Source organism: Tachysurus fulvidraco, chromosome 10 (genome assembly GCF_022655615.1).
Source record: "Tachysurus fulvidraco isolate hzauxx_2018 chromosome 10, HZAU_PFXX_2.0, whole genome shotgun sequence".
NCBI lineage: Eukaryota > Metazoa > Chordata > Actinopteri > Siluriformes > Bagridae > Tachysurus > Tachysurus fulvidraco.
This window is the reverse complement of record NC_062527.1, coordinates 10084311-10099958: the sequence shown is the minus strand read 5'-3', so window position 1 is coordinate 10099958 and position 15648 is coordinate 10084311. Positions and strand designations below refer to the sequence as shown.

General features: G+C 37.2%; 3 protein-coding genes across 6 annotated transcripts; 2 read left to right on the top strand and 1 right to left on the bottom strand.

Annotated features, from left to right (window-relative positions):
- Window positions 1–592: 592 nt before the first annotated feature.
- stoml1 (stomatin (EPB72)-like 1) lies at window positions 593–3219 on the top strand. Of its 2 annotated transcripts, XM_047820200.1 has the most exons (7): window positions 593–729; window positions 779–1041; window positions 1285–1434; window positions 1593–1796; window positions 1899–2103; window positions 2194–2388; window positions 2570–3219. In XM_047820200.1, exons 2-7 carry the CDS (start codon window positions 790–792, stop codon window positions 2782–2784), a joined length of 1221 nt encoding a protein of 406 aa, XP_047676156.1. In that variant the 5' UTR covers window positions 593–729; window positions 779–789; the 3' UTR covers window positions 2785–3219. The 2 variants fall into 2 exon arrangements, with proteins under 2 accessions (XP_047676156.1, XP_027028808.2); XM_027173007.2 differs by having other exon boundaries at window positions 610–1041.
- Window positions 3220–3878: 659 nt separating this feature from the next.
- On the top strand, window positions 3879–8931 carry LOC113659881 (cholesterol side-chain cleavage enzyme, mitochondrial). 2 transcript variants are annotated; one of them, XM_027172941.2, is made up of 10 exons: window positions 3879–4993; window positions 5492–5647; window positions 5722–5921; window positions 6076–6279; window positions 6433–6593; window positions 6683–6849; window positions 7174–7252; window positions 7344–7535; window positions 7744–7883; window positions 8420–8931. In XM_027172941.2, the coding sequence occupies exons 1-9, from the start codon at window positions 4701–4703 to the stop codon at window positions 7864–7866; spliced, it is 1575 nt and encodes a 524-aa protein (XP_027028742.2). In that variant the 5' UTR covers window positions 3879–4700; the 3' UTR covers window positions 7867–7883; window positions 8420–8931. The 2 variants fall into 2 exon arrangements, with proteins under 2 accessions (XP_027028742.2, XP_047676114.1); XM_047820158.1 differs by having other exon boundaries at window positions 3935–4993; window positions 8312–8931.
- ccdc33 (coiled-coil domain containing 33) lies at window positions 8220–15149 on the bottom strand. 2 transcript variants are annotated; one of them, XM_047820159.1, is made up of 10 exons: window positions 15020–15149; window positions 14416–14600; window positions 14109–14175; window positions 11506–11701; window positions 10356–10444; window positions 9770–9901; window positions 9518–9611; window positions 9103–9227; window positions 8507–8590; window positions 8220–8419 (listed from the first exon to the last, which is right to left on the bottom strand). In XM_047820159.1, exons 1-10 carry the CDS (start codon window positions 15062–15064, stop codon window positions 8291–8293), a joined length of 1146 nt encoding a protein of 381 aa, XP_047676115.1. In that variant the 5' UTR covers window positions 15065–15149; the 3' UTR covers window positions 8220–8290. The 2 variants fall into 2 exon arrangements, with proteins under 2 accessions (XP_047676115.1, XP_047676116.1); XM_047820160.1 differs by having other exon boundaries at window positions 8507–8587.
- Between the last annotated feature and the right edge of the window lie 499 nt (window positions 15150–15648).

Below are 15648 nucleotides of genomic sequence, written 5' to 3'. Positions count from 1 at the left end.
CTGTGGTTTCCTCAACACCTTCCCAAAAAACATGGCAGTAGCTCCATTGGCTATGATTAATTAAATGTGAGCATGTGTGAGCATGATGCACAGAAATGAACAGTTTGCTTGAATGATTTAGACATCATCTGGGAAAACATTACAATAACTAAAACTCCTCTGTGGCATATCAAAAGATATTATAATAATATCTATAGCTAGCAAATAGATCTGCACTGTTAAGTGTGCTGATTAGCCACATGGACATGAATCAGATCTCATTAACTCATTAGAATAAAATCATCACAGTAGTCTTAAGTACAATTTAAGTACAGATTACTTGGGATACTCCATGTCCTACACATTTTTGTGTATTCTCTGCTCTAACACATCTGATTAAAATATGATTGTGTACATTTACCACATTACCATTGTGTAACCTGTACATTAGCGTAACTTATGATATCCTGCAATACCACGTATTCACGGTTAGATGGCGCCAACACCTTAATCTCCAAATAGATTAAAAAGTGGCAGAAAAAAGTTTTTTTTTTTTTTCAAAATAAAAGTCACCTCCAGCCCACTAGAGGGAACAGTAGGATAAGGGTTTAATCGTTTCAAGCTCACTCCAAACTTCTACCCTTCCTAGTGCAATACAGAATAGTGTAATGGGATTCGGTATTTTTCTAAACACGGAAGTGGTGTTTATGTTAAGGATGAAAAAGTAGTTAGGTTCGCTACCGTTAACACATTAAAGAAATTATACAGTTATTATTATTAAAGAAATTATACAGTTATTATTGGCGTAAAATGTCGCGTTATAACTATGAGATTCTTCCACAGAGAGATGACAGACATTGTATCACTCCTGGTCTGTTTACATCCGGACAGTCTCAATATAACAGCGGCTTCTCCTTTGACTTTGTCCCTAAAATCAAAAACAACGATTTTACAGATGAAAGTCAAGGATTGGTATCACGGCTGTGCAACTTAGTGGTTATATTCCTAGTTTTTCTTTGTACGCTCATGACATTTCCAATATCTGCATGGTTTGTTTTGAAAGTAAGTCTTTAACACCGTTTATCGGTTTACTGTTATGTGCCATATAATGCTTATTCCTCAGATGATCACAGCTGTAATCAGTATACAGTATGTACAACATTTCAACACAATGCATCAGAATAATGTAATACGAAAACTTTGTATAGCAAATTTTCAGTAAGCATTGTTAGAAAGCAGCTACAAGAATCCAAGAGGTTTGAAAGGAATCGTGTGTGTGTGTGTGTGTGTGTGTGTGTGATAAAGACAGTGCCCAACTATGAGAGAATTGTTATATTCCGCCTGGGTCGCATCCGACCTCCAAAGGGTCCAGGAGTGGTTTTGGTGCTTCCGCTTATTGACCAGTGGCAAAGGGTGGATCTAAGAACTAGGGCTTTCAACATCCCACCATGCAAGGTACTTAAAACTCTGCAACTGATATGTGCTACCTATTTTATGCTGCTATTGAACCAGTTCTCTTCTCCTTCTGCAAAGCCTCAAGATCACATGGTCTAATCATCAGCCTTTTTGTTATGCTATAACAATTCCACATTATTTTGATTTTCTTGTACCAGGTGACAACTAAAGATGGTGGCCTAGTGTCTGTCGGAGCAGATATCCAGTTTCGGATCTGGAATCCCCTCATGTCTGTGGTGGCAGTGCAGGATTTAAATGCTTCTACACGCCTTACTTCACAGAATGCTATGACTCAGACCCTGGGCAAGAGGACAGTGAGAGAGATACAGACTGAGAGAGTCAAACTGGGTGAGCACCTCGGGGTAAGCATTTATAAACTTGTTTTTTGACCCGGGCTTTTTAGGAGCACACAGAGGGAGTGACTCGAGAATTGTAGATTATTACTGTTGTGGTATGTTTTGCAGATGGACATAAATGATATGACAAAGCCTTGGGGTTTGGAGGTTGACCGGGTCGAGCTGACCCTGGAAAGTGTTCTCCGTGCCCCAGATGAGTCTCACTCAGGGCCATTCATCATGCCTCCCTCTGTCCCTGGCCTAGAGGGTTTGACTGGACCTATACAGCAGCTTGCCATGCACTTTCTTGGGCAAAGTACAGCAGCTGCTAAAGGTGTGTTTATACACTGTTCATCCAGGTCAGTTAATTTACAATCTTCTTATATCAGCATCGTTATATAGGCTTGTATGTATTTCTGTGCAGATGCAGTGCTCTTCACTGACGAGTTGAGCACAGAGGCTCCAGAAACTAAAAGCAGCAGTTTGATAGAGGAGCTCCTGGTAGCTGTGAGACTGGTTCTGTCTGAGAGCTTGGTTAGGCAAGTGGGAGCCTGCTTCCAGTTTTACATCATTACCAGCACTGGCCAGACCAGGAGCTACTATGTAGATCTAACTCAAAGTAAGTACAGTCACAACTCATCTGTGTGGCCGAAAAGGCAGTTTGGTATTTATATTTATTACGTTATATGAATAGTTTATTTCATTAAATTATCCACAGACTGGTAAACTCATGTCAGTTTTGAATAATGTTATACAAATTCTCATTCATCTCTCAATTGAAATCTTTTCTCAATTTTCAGATAGTGGAACATGTGGTGCAGGTGAGGCAGCAAAGCCAGATGTGTGTCTCAGTATGAGTGAGCAAGATATGATGGCTATGTTCCAGGGCAGCCTTGGGCCAGTCGCAGCATATAGCAGTGGCAGTTTGAGAGTTCAGGGAGACTTAAACACTGCCATGAAATTAGATGCACTTGTTAAACTCATCAAAACTCCAATGATGTCCAGTTATACTTGAATGTAATGTGGCCACTACCCACAAATTTGTGTTTATAGTTTCAAAATGTAAACAATTGTTGCGACTTAAATATTTATCATAGCTAAATGATATATTAATAAATATAATTGGGTTACTGTAATATATATATTAATAATAAAAAATAAGCATCTGGGTTAATAATATCCATTGAGGACATACCTTAAAGTTTTCATTGTGAATTCAATAGAAAAAATGCTGAAAAGATTTTGTCTGTGAAACTAAAACAGGATGTTTTTTATTGCACTGTTTAAAAATACTACTGTAAGTATATTTGTAAGTAAATGTTAAATAAAACATTTTAGGTATTTAATGATTTTTATTTTGTAGTATGTGTATTATATATTTCAGTTGCATGATCACATTTCATGTATGTTAAAATATTTTCTTTATAATAAATTGAAAATCACAGTTTGAGACTTGGTTTGTTTTGATTTTTTGTGGTACTGCTTTGAAGGTCATTTGTGCCTTGATGTTTGGCTGACTCTGATCCTCGCCCCTCTATGGCCTTCTCTGCCTACACACATGTTTTTTCAAGAAAACTATCACAAGGCTGATCTGTAACATTATTAAACCCATGGTGTCCTGGAAAAGCAGTAGTTGTGTAGGCTACCATCTGTTTACATTATCTGTTGCACTAATGTAGACTGTGATAGTCTACATATATATGTGATAGTCATAGTGCAATGCTAGCTCAAACATGTGATTCCAGGTAGCAAATGGATACAGCCACCCAGGACCTAGGTCCACATTACGGAAATATTACAAAGCAGTTAATATACCATAATGCTGAACCCTGGATCAGGGGTATACAGTCTTCTCTGGAAAGGACTGGTGTGTGTGCGGGTTTTCATTCCAATCAAGCAGAAGCCATGCATAATTCTACTGAACGCCAAGATCAACTGATAAGCCGGTGTGTCCCTTGATTGAAATGAAAACCAGCAATTAGACCTGCCTTTTCCTGGTTAAAACTGAACACACCTGTAGATGATTCACACACTGATTAATACTTAGAACTAATTTAACAAAACTGACCAACCAACAACCAATCTATTGATATGTTTTTTGGAGGTTGGAGGAAAATGAAGAAAACCCACATAGTCACATGGGTAACATGCATAGGCTTTTCATACAGACAGGTTCAGATCTAACCAGGGGCCGATTTTTTGCTGTTTTAGCATATTTTAAGGTTTTTGCACAATATATTTGCATGGGGGGAAAAGATTCTTTATAAACAAATACCAACAAGCAATATAAATATTCTATTTTAGAGAAACATGTATAGTAATTAATAAGAAAGTGCACATCAAATTTTCTAAAACAGATGACTGGCAGCTTTTCCTCCAAATACCTGGTGGACAGCTGTAAATACACGAGGATAACACCCATGCAGTCGACTAAAAGCTTAATGTTTTTTATTTAGATAAATGGTAAAAAGTAAAGTAAAAGTTTGCCATGTGGTCAATTTAAGATTTACATTTTACCAATGCATGTTGTTGTTACATGTGAACTGATTTTTTAACCTTGAAACACTGAAAGGAGGTGCATATAAAACCCTTAGCCAACACACACTTTGTCCCTGAAAGGGACGGAGTGAGAGCGAGATAGAAAGAGTGAGTGTTTCTGGAAGATTCTGGTGTGTGGGTGGGCGGGAAAGAGGACTCTAGAGACGGGCGAAAAGCTTCATGCTTGCGTTTTATTTAATGCCAGTTCCTGAAAGCTCAGAGAAATATACGTAAGTATCCTGTCATTAATACGGCAAAGGTGAGAATCAGCAAACATTACCTGAAGATTCTCCCCTGCCTCCTCTCTGTTCTCGACATTCCACCACTCCCTTGCTGTCACAGTGAGAGATACATAAAAAGGGAATTGTAGGTTGTTTGGGTGTAAGTATTGGCATGGGTATGTGTGTGATGGCGGTGAGGTGTCCAACTTGGAGCAATTCTCTGGCTCGATCTCTAGTCATGTTGGAAGGACCAGGTCAGGTACGAGCCTGCCACAGTGGGAGTATGCCTGTTGCAAAAGACACACTATTTCCAGCAAGCAGCTCCACCGTAAGACCCTTCAGTGAGATTCCTGGATTGTGGAAGAACAGCATAGGGAACCTCTACAACTTTTGGAAACTTGATGGATTCAAAAATATCCATCACATAATGGTACATAACTTCAACACATTTGGGCCCATTTACAGGTAAACATTTAAGAACATCCAAATGTGATTTAATGTAGGCACCCCTAAAATGTTCTGTGTATTTTGATATAGCCAAGGATAAGTGTGTGCTGCAATTTATCTGTCCATCTTATAATGGATTGTTAAATGGGCATTTTGCACAATTTATTTCATTTTGATGAATTTTTCATAGTTCTGCTGCATACATTATTCATACATCATAATTAAAATTCTGACAGAACAAAAAACATGAAATAAATACTCACTAAAGAGCGGCATTTGCTAAAGGTAAAAGCTTTTGAAACCATAAATATCAGATATGATTTTAAATTTATAAAATGGATACAAATAGAGATTATTTGTGACACAGTCACCTGTGCTTAGCGAAGTTATAGTCAAAACAAACATTAGTATCAGGACATTATGTGCAGAAGAAGCTGAGTGTTCCTTTCATTCTTCCTTATAAATCAATACTGTTTATAACAGGCATATACTATTTATTTTAATGTCTTTTTGCAGGGAGAAAATTGGTTACTATGAAAGTGTGAATATTATCCACCCTGAGGATGCTGCTATCTTATTCAAAGCAGAGGGTCACTACCCTAAAAGGCTTAGAGTGGAACCTTGGACATCCTACCGGGATTTTAGGAACCGCAAATATGGTGTTCTTCTGAAGTATGATTACTTATATTAGGTAATTGGTTACAAATTAAATATGCATGAGTTTAAACTTTAATCTGTCTGTTCAGAGATGGAGAAGACTGGCGATCCAACAGAGTCATTCTGAACCGGGAGGTAATCTCACCGAAGGTGCAGGGGAACTTTGTGCCAATGCTGGATGAGGTGGGCCATGACTTTGTGGCTCGAGTTCACAAAAAGATTGAAAGAAGTGGACAAAATAAATGGACCACGGATCTGTCACATGAACTTTTCAAGTACGCACTGGAATGTAAGGTTTAATGCATTATCCAACAGATGGGCAATGAGTCATTTAGACACAAACAATTAAATGCTAAAACTTTTATTTTTGCTTAACAAATGTGCTCAAAAGGAATAGCTAATTTACTATTTGACTGCTGATATGATCTGTGCCTGTGCCCCAGCTGTGAGTGCAGTATTATATGGTGAACGTCTGGGGCTGCTGTTGGACTACATTGATCCAGAGGTTCAGCACTTTATTGACTGCATCACTCTCATGTTTAAGACCACCTGTCCCATGCTTTACATCCCCCCTTCAATGTTACGACGGTTTGGATCCAAGGTCTGGAAAGACCATGTGGAAGCGTGGGATGGTATTTTCAACCAGGGTAGGAGTTATCTTAGTGGACAAAAATGATTACATAAAAATATCATCACTACATATGCAAGTGGAAGAAAATCAAATAGCATTAAAAATTAAAATTTTGAGTGATCACAATCATGTCTTTGTATTTTATCTATTGTGTTCTGGGACTTAATAGCGGACCAATGTATACAGAACATCTACAGGCAGCTGAGGAAGGAATCTGGAGCTCAAAACAAATATCCTGGGGTGCTGGCCAGCCTTCTCATGCTTGACCGACTGTCCATTGAGGAAATCAAGGCCAGTGTGACTGAGCTCATGGCTGGAGGGGTGGACACGGTAAGAGAACCTGCATATGCTTAAAAACAAAAAACAAATGACAAAACTATGTCATTTTTTATCAGTACTGATGTAGCATGTACTTTCAGACATCTATCACCCTCCTCTGGACTCTCTATGAACTGGCACGGCACCCTGACCTCCAGGAAGAGCTAAGGGCGGAGGTCATTGCAGCTCGTGCTGCCTCACAGGGAGACACACTGCAAATGCTCAAAATGGTGCCACTGCTCAAAGGTGCTTTAAAAGAGACACTCAGGTCTGGACAAGCTAGAATTCTATTCTACATAAGTAGAGTATTTACAGCATTTATTCTTATATGATGTTAATTTTCTGACAATTTACAGAAAATTAGAAAGCATACTTCACTAAAAACAAACAAACTACAGTTACATGTTTAAGTTAAAAATGAAGACTGCCACATAATCATGTACTTACAGAGAGACACGTTATCTGTTAGTCATAATTATAAAAATTAAGTCTAGCCCTTAAAATATACATACATATGTTTTTAAAAAGTAAACAGGACTTCATTCTATACAAATATTCTTGTTTACTAAAAGGGAAAATATTTTCTTTAAAGGTTACACCCTGTAGCAGTAAGCCTGCAAAGATACATCACTCAGGATGTTGTGATCCAAAATTACCATATTCCATCTGGGGTGAGCCACAACTTTATTAACCTGAATCTGAGCTAGAAAAAGCTGTCAGTGTGTGAAACAATGCAAGTGATCTTGGGTGTGTTTTGATCAGACATTAGTGCAGCTGGGACTGTATGCCATGGGTAGGAACTATCGCATCTTTCCCCGACCAGAGCAATATCTGCCTTCTCGCTGGCTAAGAAATGAAAGCCACTACTTCAGGAGTTTGGGTTTTGGCTTTGGGCCACGTCAATGCCTTGGGCGCAGGATCGCAGAGACAGAGATGCAGCTCTTCCTCATCCATGTCTGTTCTTTAATATTTTTCTATGGCTAGCAATGATATATAAATGTGTCTATATTTGTTAGTTAATTCTATATTTCATTTGCTCCTTTTGTTGAAAAAAAAAAAAACACTCATGAGGCTGATGGATTATCTAACTTGTAGCATGTAACTTGTATGTAACATGGATTATCTAACTTGTAGCATGTAACTTTTACTCTTGCTTCCACAGATGTTGGAGAACTTCAGGATTGAGAAGCAAAGACAGCTAGAAGTGAGGAGCACGTTTGAGCTTATACTGGTCCCTGAGAAACCCATCCTGTTAACTATAAAGCCTCTACACAGCAGTAAATAACAAACTCCTTCTAGAAGGTAAACAATGCAATACCATTTAGAAATGAATAGATTAAACTACAAATTATTTCCATCATTGAAAACACAACAGAAATAATAATAATAAAAAAAAACATTCACGGCACACTATATGCTCCTTAGGTATTATTTTGCGATTCTTTTAGTTTTGTACTGCATTAAACAAACATATATTACATATACAAACATATACTGTGATGTTAAATCAGGTCATTTAACAGTCTCCAGCTGCTTATTGACATAGATGTCACAAGGTTACACAATGTTACTCACCTCAGTAATAACCGACAGCAAGACTTTATTCCAAAATACATGTCTATATATTTATATATAGACATTTATATATTGTAATCGTATTAATGCTCTGTATTGTGTCCTTTGGGTTTCACATGAACAAATAGATTTGGTCACGGTTGTGTAATGACCAGTGGCTGATGATGCAAAGTTGATGTACGAGCAAATCCATGACTGTATTCACTGAGTCTCGTCAACATGTCCTGTTTTTCTTTCCCCCATTTCCTGGCATTCTCCTCCAGCTACGACAAAACACTGACTCAGCTCTCAGAAGATGTATTTCAACATTTGTGTTCTCTATAAATAGGCTACTGGAACTAGACACAAACCTGTTTACTCAAAGTACGGATGCAGGCCTCCGCTCTCTCTAGCTGATCCAACAGTCTTAGCTTCTCATTGTCTGGAAAATGCTGCTGGATTTAAATAGAAGAACATTGATTAACAAATAATGGCGTTCTCTAATTTAATTATATAAGCAAATTGTACTTGGCATCTGTTGGACACTGTAATTATAAAAAATGTTTTATTGAGAATTCAATTATTTTTAATTTATGGATTTGTCTAACTTTGTGTGTAATGAGAATTCTGACACTGTATTCATTGTAATCTTTCTGTAACCTAATTTTAAAGGAGTGTAATCAAAGGTTATGAACTGACCATACTGTTATGTCAACCAAATCTTTGGCATTAGCACTAACTATCTGAATGTACAATTTTTGAAGATTTTTGAACAATGTTCAATGACTTCAGCGTGTATGTCTGTGTGTTTTATTTATTATCATTTTTGGCAGTAGTACTGTTTTATTATGGGGAATTTCTATACTACACTTGGTAATGATAAAGGAAAGGTTCTGGTATTGTCACACCCTAAAATGTGTTAGAGTATCTGAGAGGGTGAAAACTGAGTGTGTGTTGTGAGCTGCACCTGTGCAGGTTGTTGTATGATAATAGGCTGTGGCTGTTGGTGAAGTCTTTCCAGTTCTGCTCTTAAGCGTGAGTTTTCTGTAGCCAGTATGGACTCAATCTCTCTCATTCTGCTCTCCTCTGAATCTACACATACAAGCACATTAAAGGACTGCTTCGTCAGCTATAGTTCTTCACTACTTTCCTAATGGAGCTGTATGCCCAGGCCTTATCGTTAGGTATCATTACCTTATCATCACTCAGAGGAACTAACTCTATAGTGGCAGATCAATCACAAATCAATAATTACTCCATTAGACATGGAATGAACTGCAGTGCCATCCCTGTGCTCATTTAAAATGTAACTGCAGCTACTATCATGGTGAATTAAAAAGACCACATGACATGGAATGGATATTCACTCTATATAGACACACCTTTTTCTTTCAAAACCTTCTTCTTCCTCCCTTCATTTTCTTTATTTCTCTCTCTCAGCTTTGTTGACAGCACCTTCTCCATTCTTTCAATAACCTCATTAAGAAATGATGAGGAAATTATGTATTAGTGATACAGGAAACACATCCCACAAAAAAAAATCTCAAAATATAATTCAGCAGAGGATGTAGGAATTTAAAAATGTATAATGTAAATATGAATGCAATTTATCTTAGAAACAAGAAGTGCAGTACCTTCTCCTGTTGGCGAATTGTTGCCTCCAGAACTGAGAGCTTCTTGATCTGTCCTTGGTAGCGCTGCAGCCCAGCCTGTTGTTGTTGGTGCACTCGCTGAAGTCGCACCAGTTCTTTCTCACTGTCATTCTTCTACAGAGAACAGCAGCAAAATCTTTTTAGCAACAGCAGTTAATGGAATGTAAAGAAAGTTTAGATGTGCTTTAGACAGTTCAACAGACACACAACAACCCATACGAATGTCTCGAATCGATGGCCTTGAGCAGAGATTACTGATGTATTATTCAAAGCACCATTTCCATCATTTCACTAAGTATATCAAAGGCATGGCAGGCAGTCAATGGATAATGTATTTGAGATTGCATGAAGCCATCCATGTAAATGGCCATAGCTTACTGGCTCTTTGTAAAAGCATGTCAGCATGTCAGATTGAAAGGAGAGAGAGAGAGAGAGAGAGAGAGAGAGAGAGAGAGAGAGAGAGAGAGAGAGAGAGAGAGAGAGAGGGAGAGAGAGAGAGAGAGAGAGAGAGAGAGAGAGAGAGAGAGAGAGAGAGAGAGAGAGAGAGAGTGAGCGAGCTATAACTCACCCTGATGAGCTCATTCTGTAGCTGCTGGATCTTTTCCCTCTGATCTGCTGCCTTACTGCTCTCACTAGCCAGCTTGCACTTTAGAGAAACTGAAAAACAGTGCTGATCACCGAGAGAAGGAGAAAGCAGCAATGAATTTAAGTTCTTATCGATATCCTATTTGCACGGATCACTGTTATAAATTTTTCCAGTTCTCAAAAACATAAAAACAATGATCAATTTTAAATAATGTAAACTTGTTCCAAATGTAAAAAAAAAATTTCAGTAAACATGGATATTGTGTGTTTAGAAATGTTTATTAGCAAAAGAGCCAAAACATTTGCCATTAAACAGGTCAAGACCATCCAACATCGAAAGACACTGCTGATTTCTATTTGCGTCAGGACTAAACCCTGACTGGCTTTGATGGCCTTAAAAAGTCTATGAAGCCTTGTGAATACCTGTGTGTGTGTTGGTGTGTGTCCTTCATGAGATAAGGCCTTGACTGCTTATCAGACTCTCAAGTGCTAAATGAGCAGTCTTATCAAACTACGGCACAATCCACAGAGGGAAAGGAAGCACCTTCAACTTTACTCTGAAATATGATAGCAGCTTACAGCACAGCTTCCTACTGTGGGAAAAACTTTTTACGTTTGAGTAAAATATTGTGTGTTGCAGCATATATACACATAATATAATTTTATTTTAGAAGAAAAGGTGGTAAACAGTTACTCAACACACAAAATGCACACATCTGGCAAACACATTTGAGGCATCCAGTCATGGACAAGCAGACTAAAGAACTTCAGAGTCACTTCACACACTTTGTCCAATGTTAACTGGCCATTTGAATCCTTTAGTGCAATACTTTGTTTTGTGCAAGGAAATTATTGCCCCACTCATGTTCATTGTATCATGCATATTTTACTTACATATTATAATGCAATCTTTTATTTAAGCTATAATTATATGTGTGTGCATGTTGTTTATTCTGTTACACCTAATACTTGTGTCTCACTGCAAGCATATCAACATACGTATATCTTCATACTGTGCAAATCAAAAATAACATTGACTTTACAGTGTCGGAATAAATGTATGTAGAAACACTGAAAAAGATAAAAACAGTAAATCCTGTTAGTCTATTGACTTATAGAAAAAAATATTGTACTTATTCTGTCTACAATCTCAGCTTTGGTCATGACGTCAATGTCAGTGTCATCCAACAGCGTGCGTCCCAGTTCCTGGTTCATAGAGAGCTCGCTGCGAAGTTGACTGTTCTGTTCCTCCAGACTGGCCACCTGAGAGCGCAGAGAGAGGATGTCCTCAGCCATCTTAGACATTGCAGAACGATAGTTCTCCAGCTCCTGATAGTGAAAGAGAAATAAGTTTGTCTGGTTGATTTAGAAGCTACTTCAGAAACATGGTTGTTATATCATAGGGTGACTGAACAAGGTGCATTACTCATGGGCACAGTGGCAGTGGGCTTCGCAGTAGGTATCCTAGGATACATAGGTATGTTACCAGGAAGGCTCAAATTTAAATCCTATTTTAGTACTAAGAATTTCAAGAGTTTAAACAAGGTTTTTTTATATGTTACGCTGATAAATACGTCTATAAATGTTTATGTCTTGCTGAATTATTCATCCTAGCAGGTTTGAACATCATGATATAACAGCAGCAAATCTGACATACAGTTCAGCCATAAGCCCTCATGCTGAAAATTAATTTATGAACAGTTACAAACCCAATTCACTAGGTGTCCTCACAGACTTTATGTCTCATATACAAACACAGTATTTAGAGTGGAACATGTTTCATACTACAAAACAGGATTAACAGCAGTCACTCTTTATGCTGTTTTTATCTGAGCTGGCTTCATGTCTGCTCAATTAACATTCATGTATTATCACTATAATCATGTTAAAGCAAAACTATCAAGGAGAAGCTAATGTCTCACTGTAATCCAGTTTACCTACAAAAAAGTGAACATTTGTTTGAGGTTTTGTTGATGAAGTGAAACTAATGGTGCACTATGTAATGCTAAATCCCTTTAATAGAGAACAGCATGTGATGCTCAATATGATATGTCAACATAGTGAATACATAGTGAACTTTAAACAAAGCATAGAATTTGACATCGAAAGGGACTGGAAGGGAAATGAATCCTTTTTTTTTTTTAATTTAAATACATGTATGCTTGACTGCTCTCTAAAAAGTAAATCTGTTTGATTATTCTGGGCTAAAAAGAATGTAAATGTCCACAGGATGTAAGAACATGAGAACCAGATGTAATTTCAATTAATTCATAGAAATTCAAATTGACTCCAAATAACATTTGGTTTAAAACACTGTATTTGTTATAGCTTTCCAAAAAACAGTTTGGAATTTGGGACTGCGTTGGTGTTTAAACATAATGAAAGTAATAGTTTCAAATTCAGGAAACCCTAGTCCACCATTATTAAGGATATTATGCCTTATAATGTATGCCTGTAAAATAAAATAAAATAAAATAAAATAAAATAAAATAAAATAAAATAAAATAAAATAAAATAAAATAAAATGAAAAACAAAAAACTCAAACATTTATTCCAAATTGTGTCTGAAAATCCTTGTTACCACTGGTTCATTATAACACATTGAACAATAGCAGCAGAGCCTGTAAATTACACCAAATTTAATATAGCATGAATTTAATCATTTTGTTGTCAGACCTGTCATTTTCTTACTGTGGATTTCTGAATCATGTACTAGTTCTTAGCCCTGTCTTTCATTCAGACCCTATATTTATGGTAAAGGCAGATACGGAGAGGATGATAGTGATAGAGACCAGGAATGGGAGGAGAGAACACATGTTATTAGGGGATTCCAATCTGGGCCAGTGTGAAGGCAGCTCCCTTGGGTCTGTTGGATGAAATCGAGCGCCTAATTGAAAGGGCACACAAGCAAGGTGAGAATCATGACTGATGATGAGATGGGAGACTAGGGACTCACTGAGAGAGGTGGAGGGGTGGTGTCTAATGAGGAGCTTGTGCAAAGAAATACTATTTTGGTGAAATAAAAGTAAGAAGGAGAAAGAAGGAGAAAAAGAGAAGGGGGATCGAGGAAAATTGTGAACACTTCCTGAGCAAGTTCAGAGAGAAAAACACCAGGAGCCCACACAGCACTTACTGTAGCTCCAGGACAAATGCATGGAGCTCTCTCTCTCTCTCTCTCTCTCTCTCTCTCTCTCTCTCTCTCTCTCTCTCTCTCTCTCTCTCTCTCTCTCTCTCTCTCTCTCTCTCTCTCTCTCTCTCTCTCTCTCTCTCTCTCTTGGTTTAGCTCTCACTGCAGGTTTCTCCCCATTTCATTTGTACCTCTGGTGTTTGGAGGTTTAAACATCCACACAGCCAGTGGCCACTTCTTTTGTTTCCCCAAACCACAAGCATAATAATAATAAACCCATGGCCTTTTATAAATCATCTAAATTCAGTCAATATTCGTATCCATGGTGCTGCATAATGGAATGTGTTTAAATGTTAATCTATTCGAGTAGCGATGGCTGTATGTCCCTGGTGATAGAAAAGAAAGAAAGGCATACATTTCTTTTACAAAAGAAAAAATCTTCTTATAGAACATACTGGAGGTTTGAAGTAATGATGATGTCTTTATAGAGCTATTACAAATCCTAGGACCACAATTTGTCAGATAGAAGTCAATGTCCTCAGCGGATTGGAGCTTTTAAGTTGTATTAGGGTATTAAATCACTTAATGGGTGCAATGCATTAAACTCACTTTTGTCTGGTGTTCAGTAATTTCTGCAACATGTGGATCGTCATCCTGAACGTTAATCACAGGAAGTCTGAAATAAAATAATAATAATAATAATAATAATAATAATAATAATAATAATAATAATAATAATAATAATTATTATTATTATTATTATTATTATTATTATTATTATTATTATTATTATTATTAATAAAAAAACACAAATTTGCAAAAAATAAATAAATAAATAAATAAATAAATAAGCATATTTTCAGGACAAAATGACAAGATAATTGAATGTGACTAGGTCAGTATCCAGGCTGTTCACCTCTCATGTGGAGAATTGATATCAAATGTTTGGTTGAGCTCTAAGGATCTCTTAGCCTTCTTCTGTTCTTTTGGTCCTCCCTTACTCGGCTGAGGAGCTTTGGTTGTTTTAAAGATGTGCTGATATTCCGAGAGGATCTGGGCAAGGGCATCATAGGCTGGCAAATCATATCCAACCGTCTGAAGCTGGACAGAATCACAAACAGCAAGCAGACACTCAAACATCTCCACTTATTAGAGAGATATAAATGACATGCAAATGTAAATACATTGTGTTGAAAATCTGTCATTTACTATTTGTCTATAAAGAAAACTGCAAAACAGAATGTGTTCATAGAGTAGGACCATACAAATATAACCTCTTCTGTACCGTATTATTAACGTGCACTAATTGAGCTAACCGTTTTACATATTGAAAAGTTTTTCAAAAGAGTTCCCTGTAACTAAAAATAGCCCAGCAATCGCAAACAAACACAAGTGTTTTTGCCTACTCCATGTAGAAATTAACTGCTGATCTAGTAACAAATTAAACAAATAATACAAAATATTTTAGACAGAGTTCTACCAGCACTGTCATATTGAACAACTCATTACTGACTGCATACCTGTGTAGTGGAAGGAAGGACCTGTGGATCCTTAGAGCTTGCCATTATTTTGGGAATTTATATAATATGAGTTGTAAGATTGAGAAAGAGAAAGATATAGTGAAAGAACAGCAACAGAAACTAGGCTGTTTCTACAACAAAAGTCTTGCTTAGCAACTCCCATAACTACAGTGACTTCCAGTTCCCATCATTGTTCAGATATCATTGTTGATCCTGAGGCATCTAGAGATCTATCAGCTACAGTTAGACTCTGCTATACTAAAAAGATGTGAACTCCATGTGATCTTTTGCATCTATACAACATTTGGTTGACTGTATATTTATAATCACGCCCTCCAGTGTCACCCATATGAGGATGGGTTTCCCTTTGAGTCTGGTTCCTCTCAAGGTTTCTTCCTTTACCGTCTAAGGGAGTTTTTCCTTGCCGCTGCTGCCTGAGTCACCTCAGACTTGCTCATTGGGGATAAATACATACAAATTGTGAACTAAATATATCTAATATTAAGCTTGAATTTTGCATTCTATTGATCTTTATATTATTCTTTATGTTATCCTTTTGTTCTATGTTTATGTTCTGTAAAGCTGCTTTGAGACAATGTCAATTGTAAAAAGCGCTATACAAATAAACT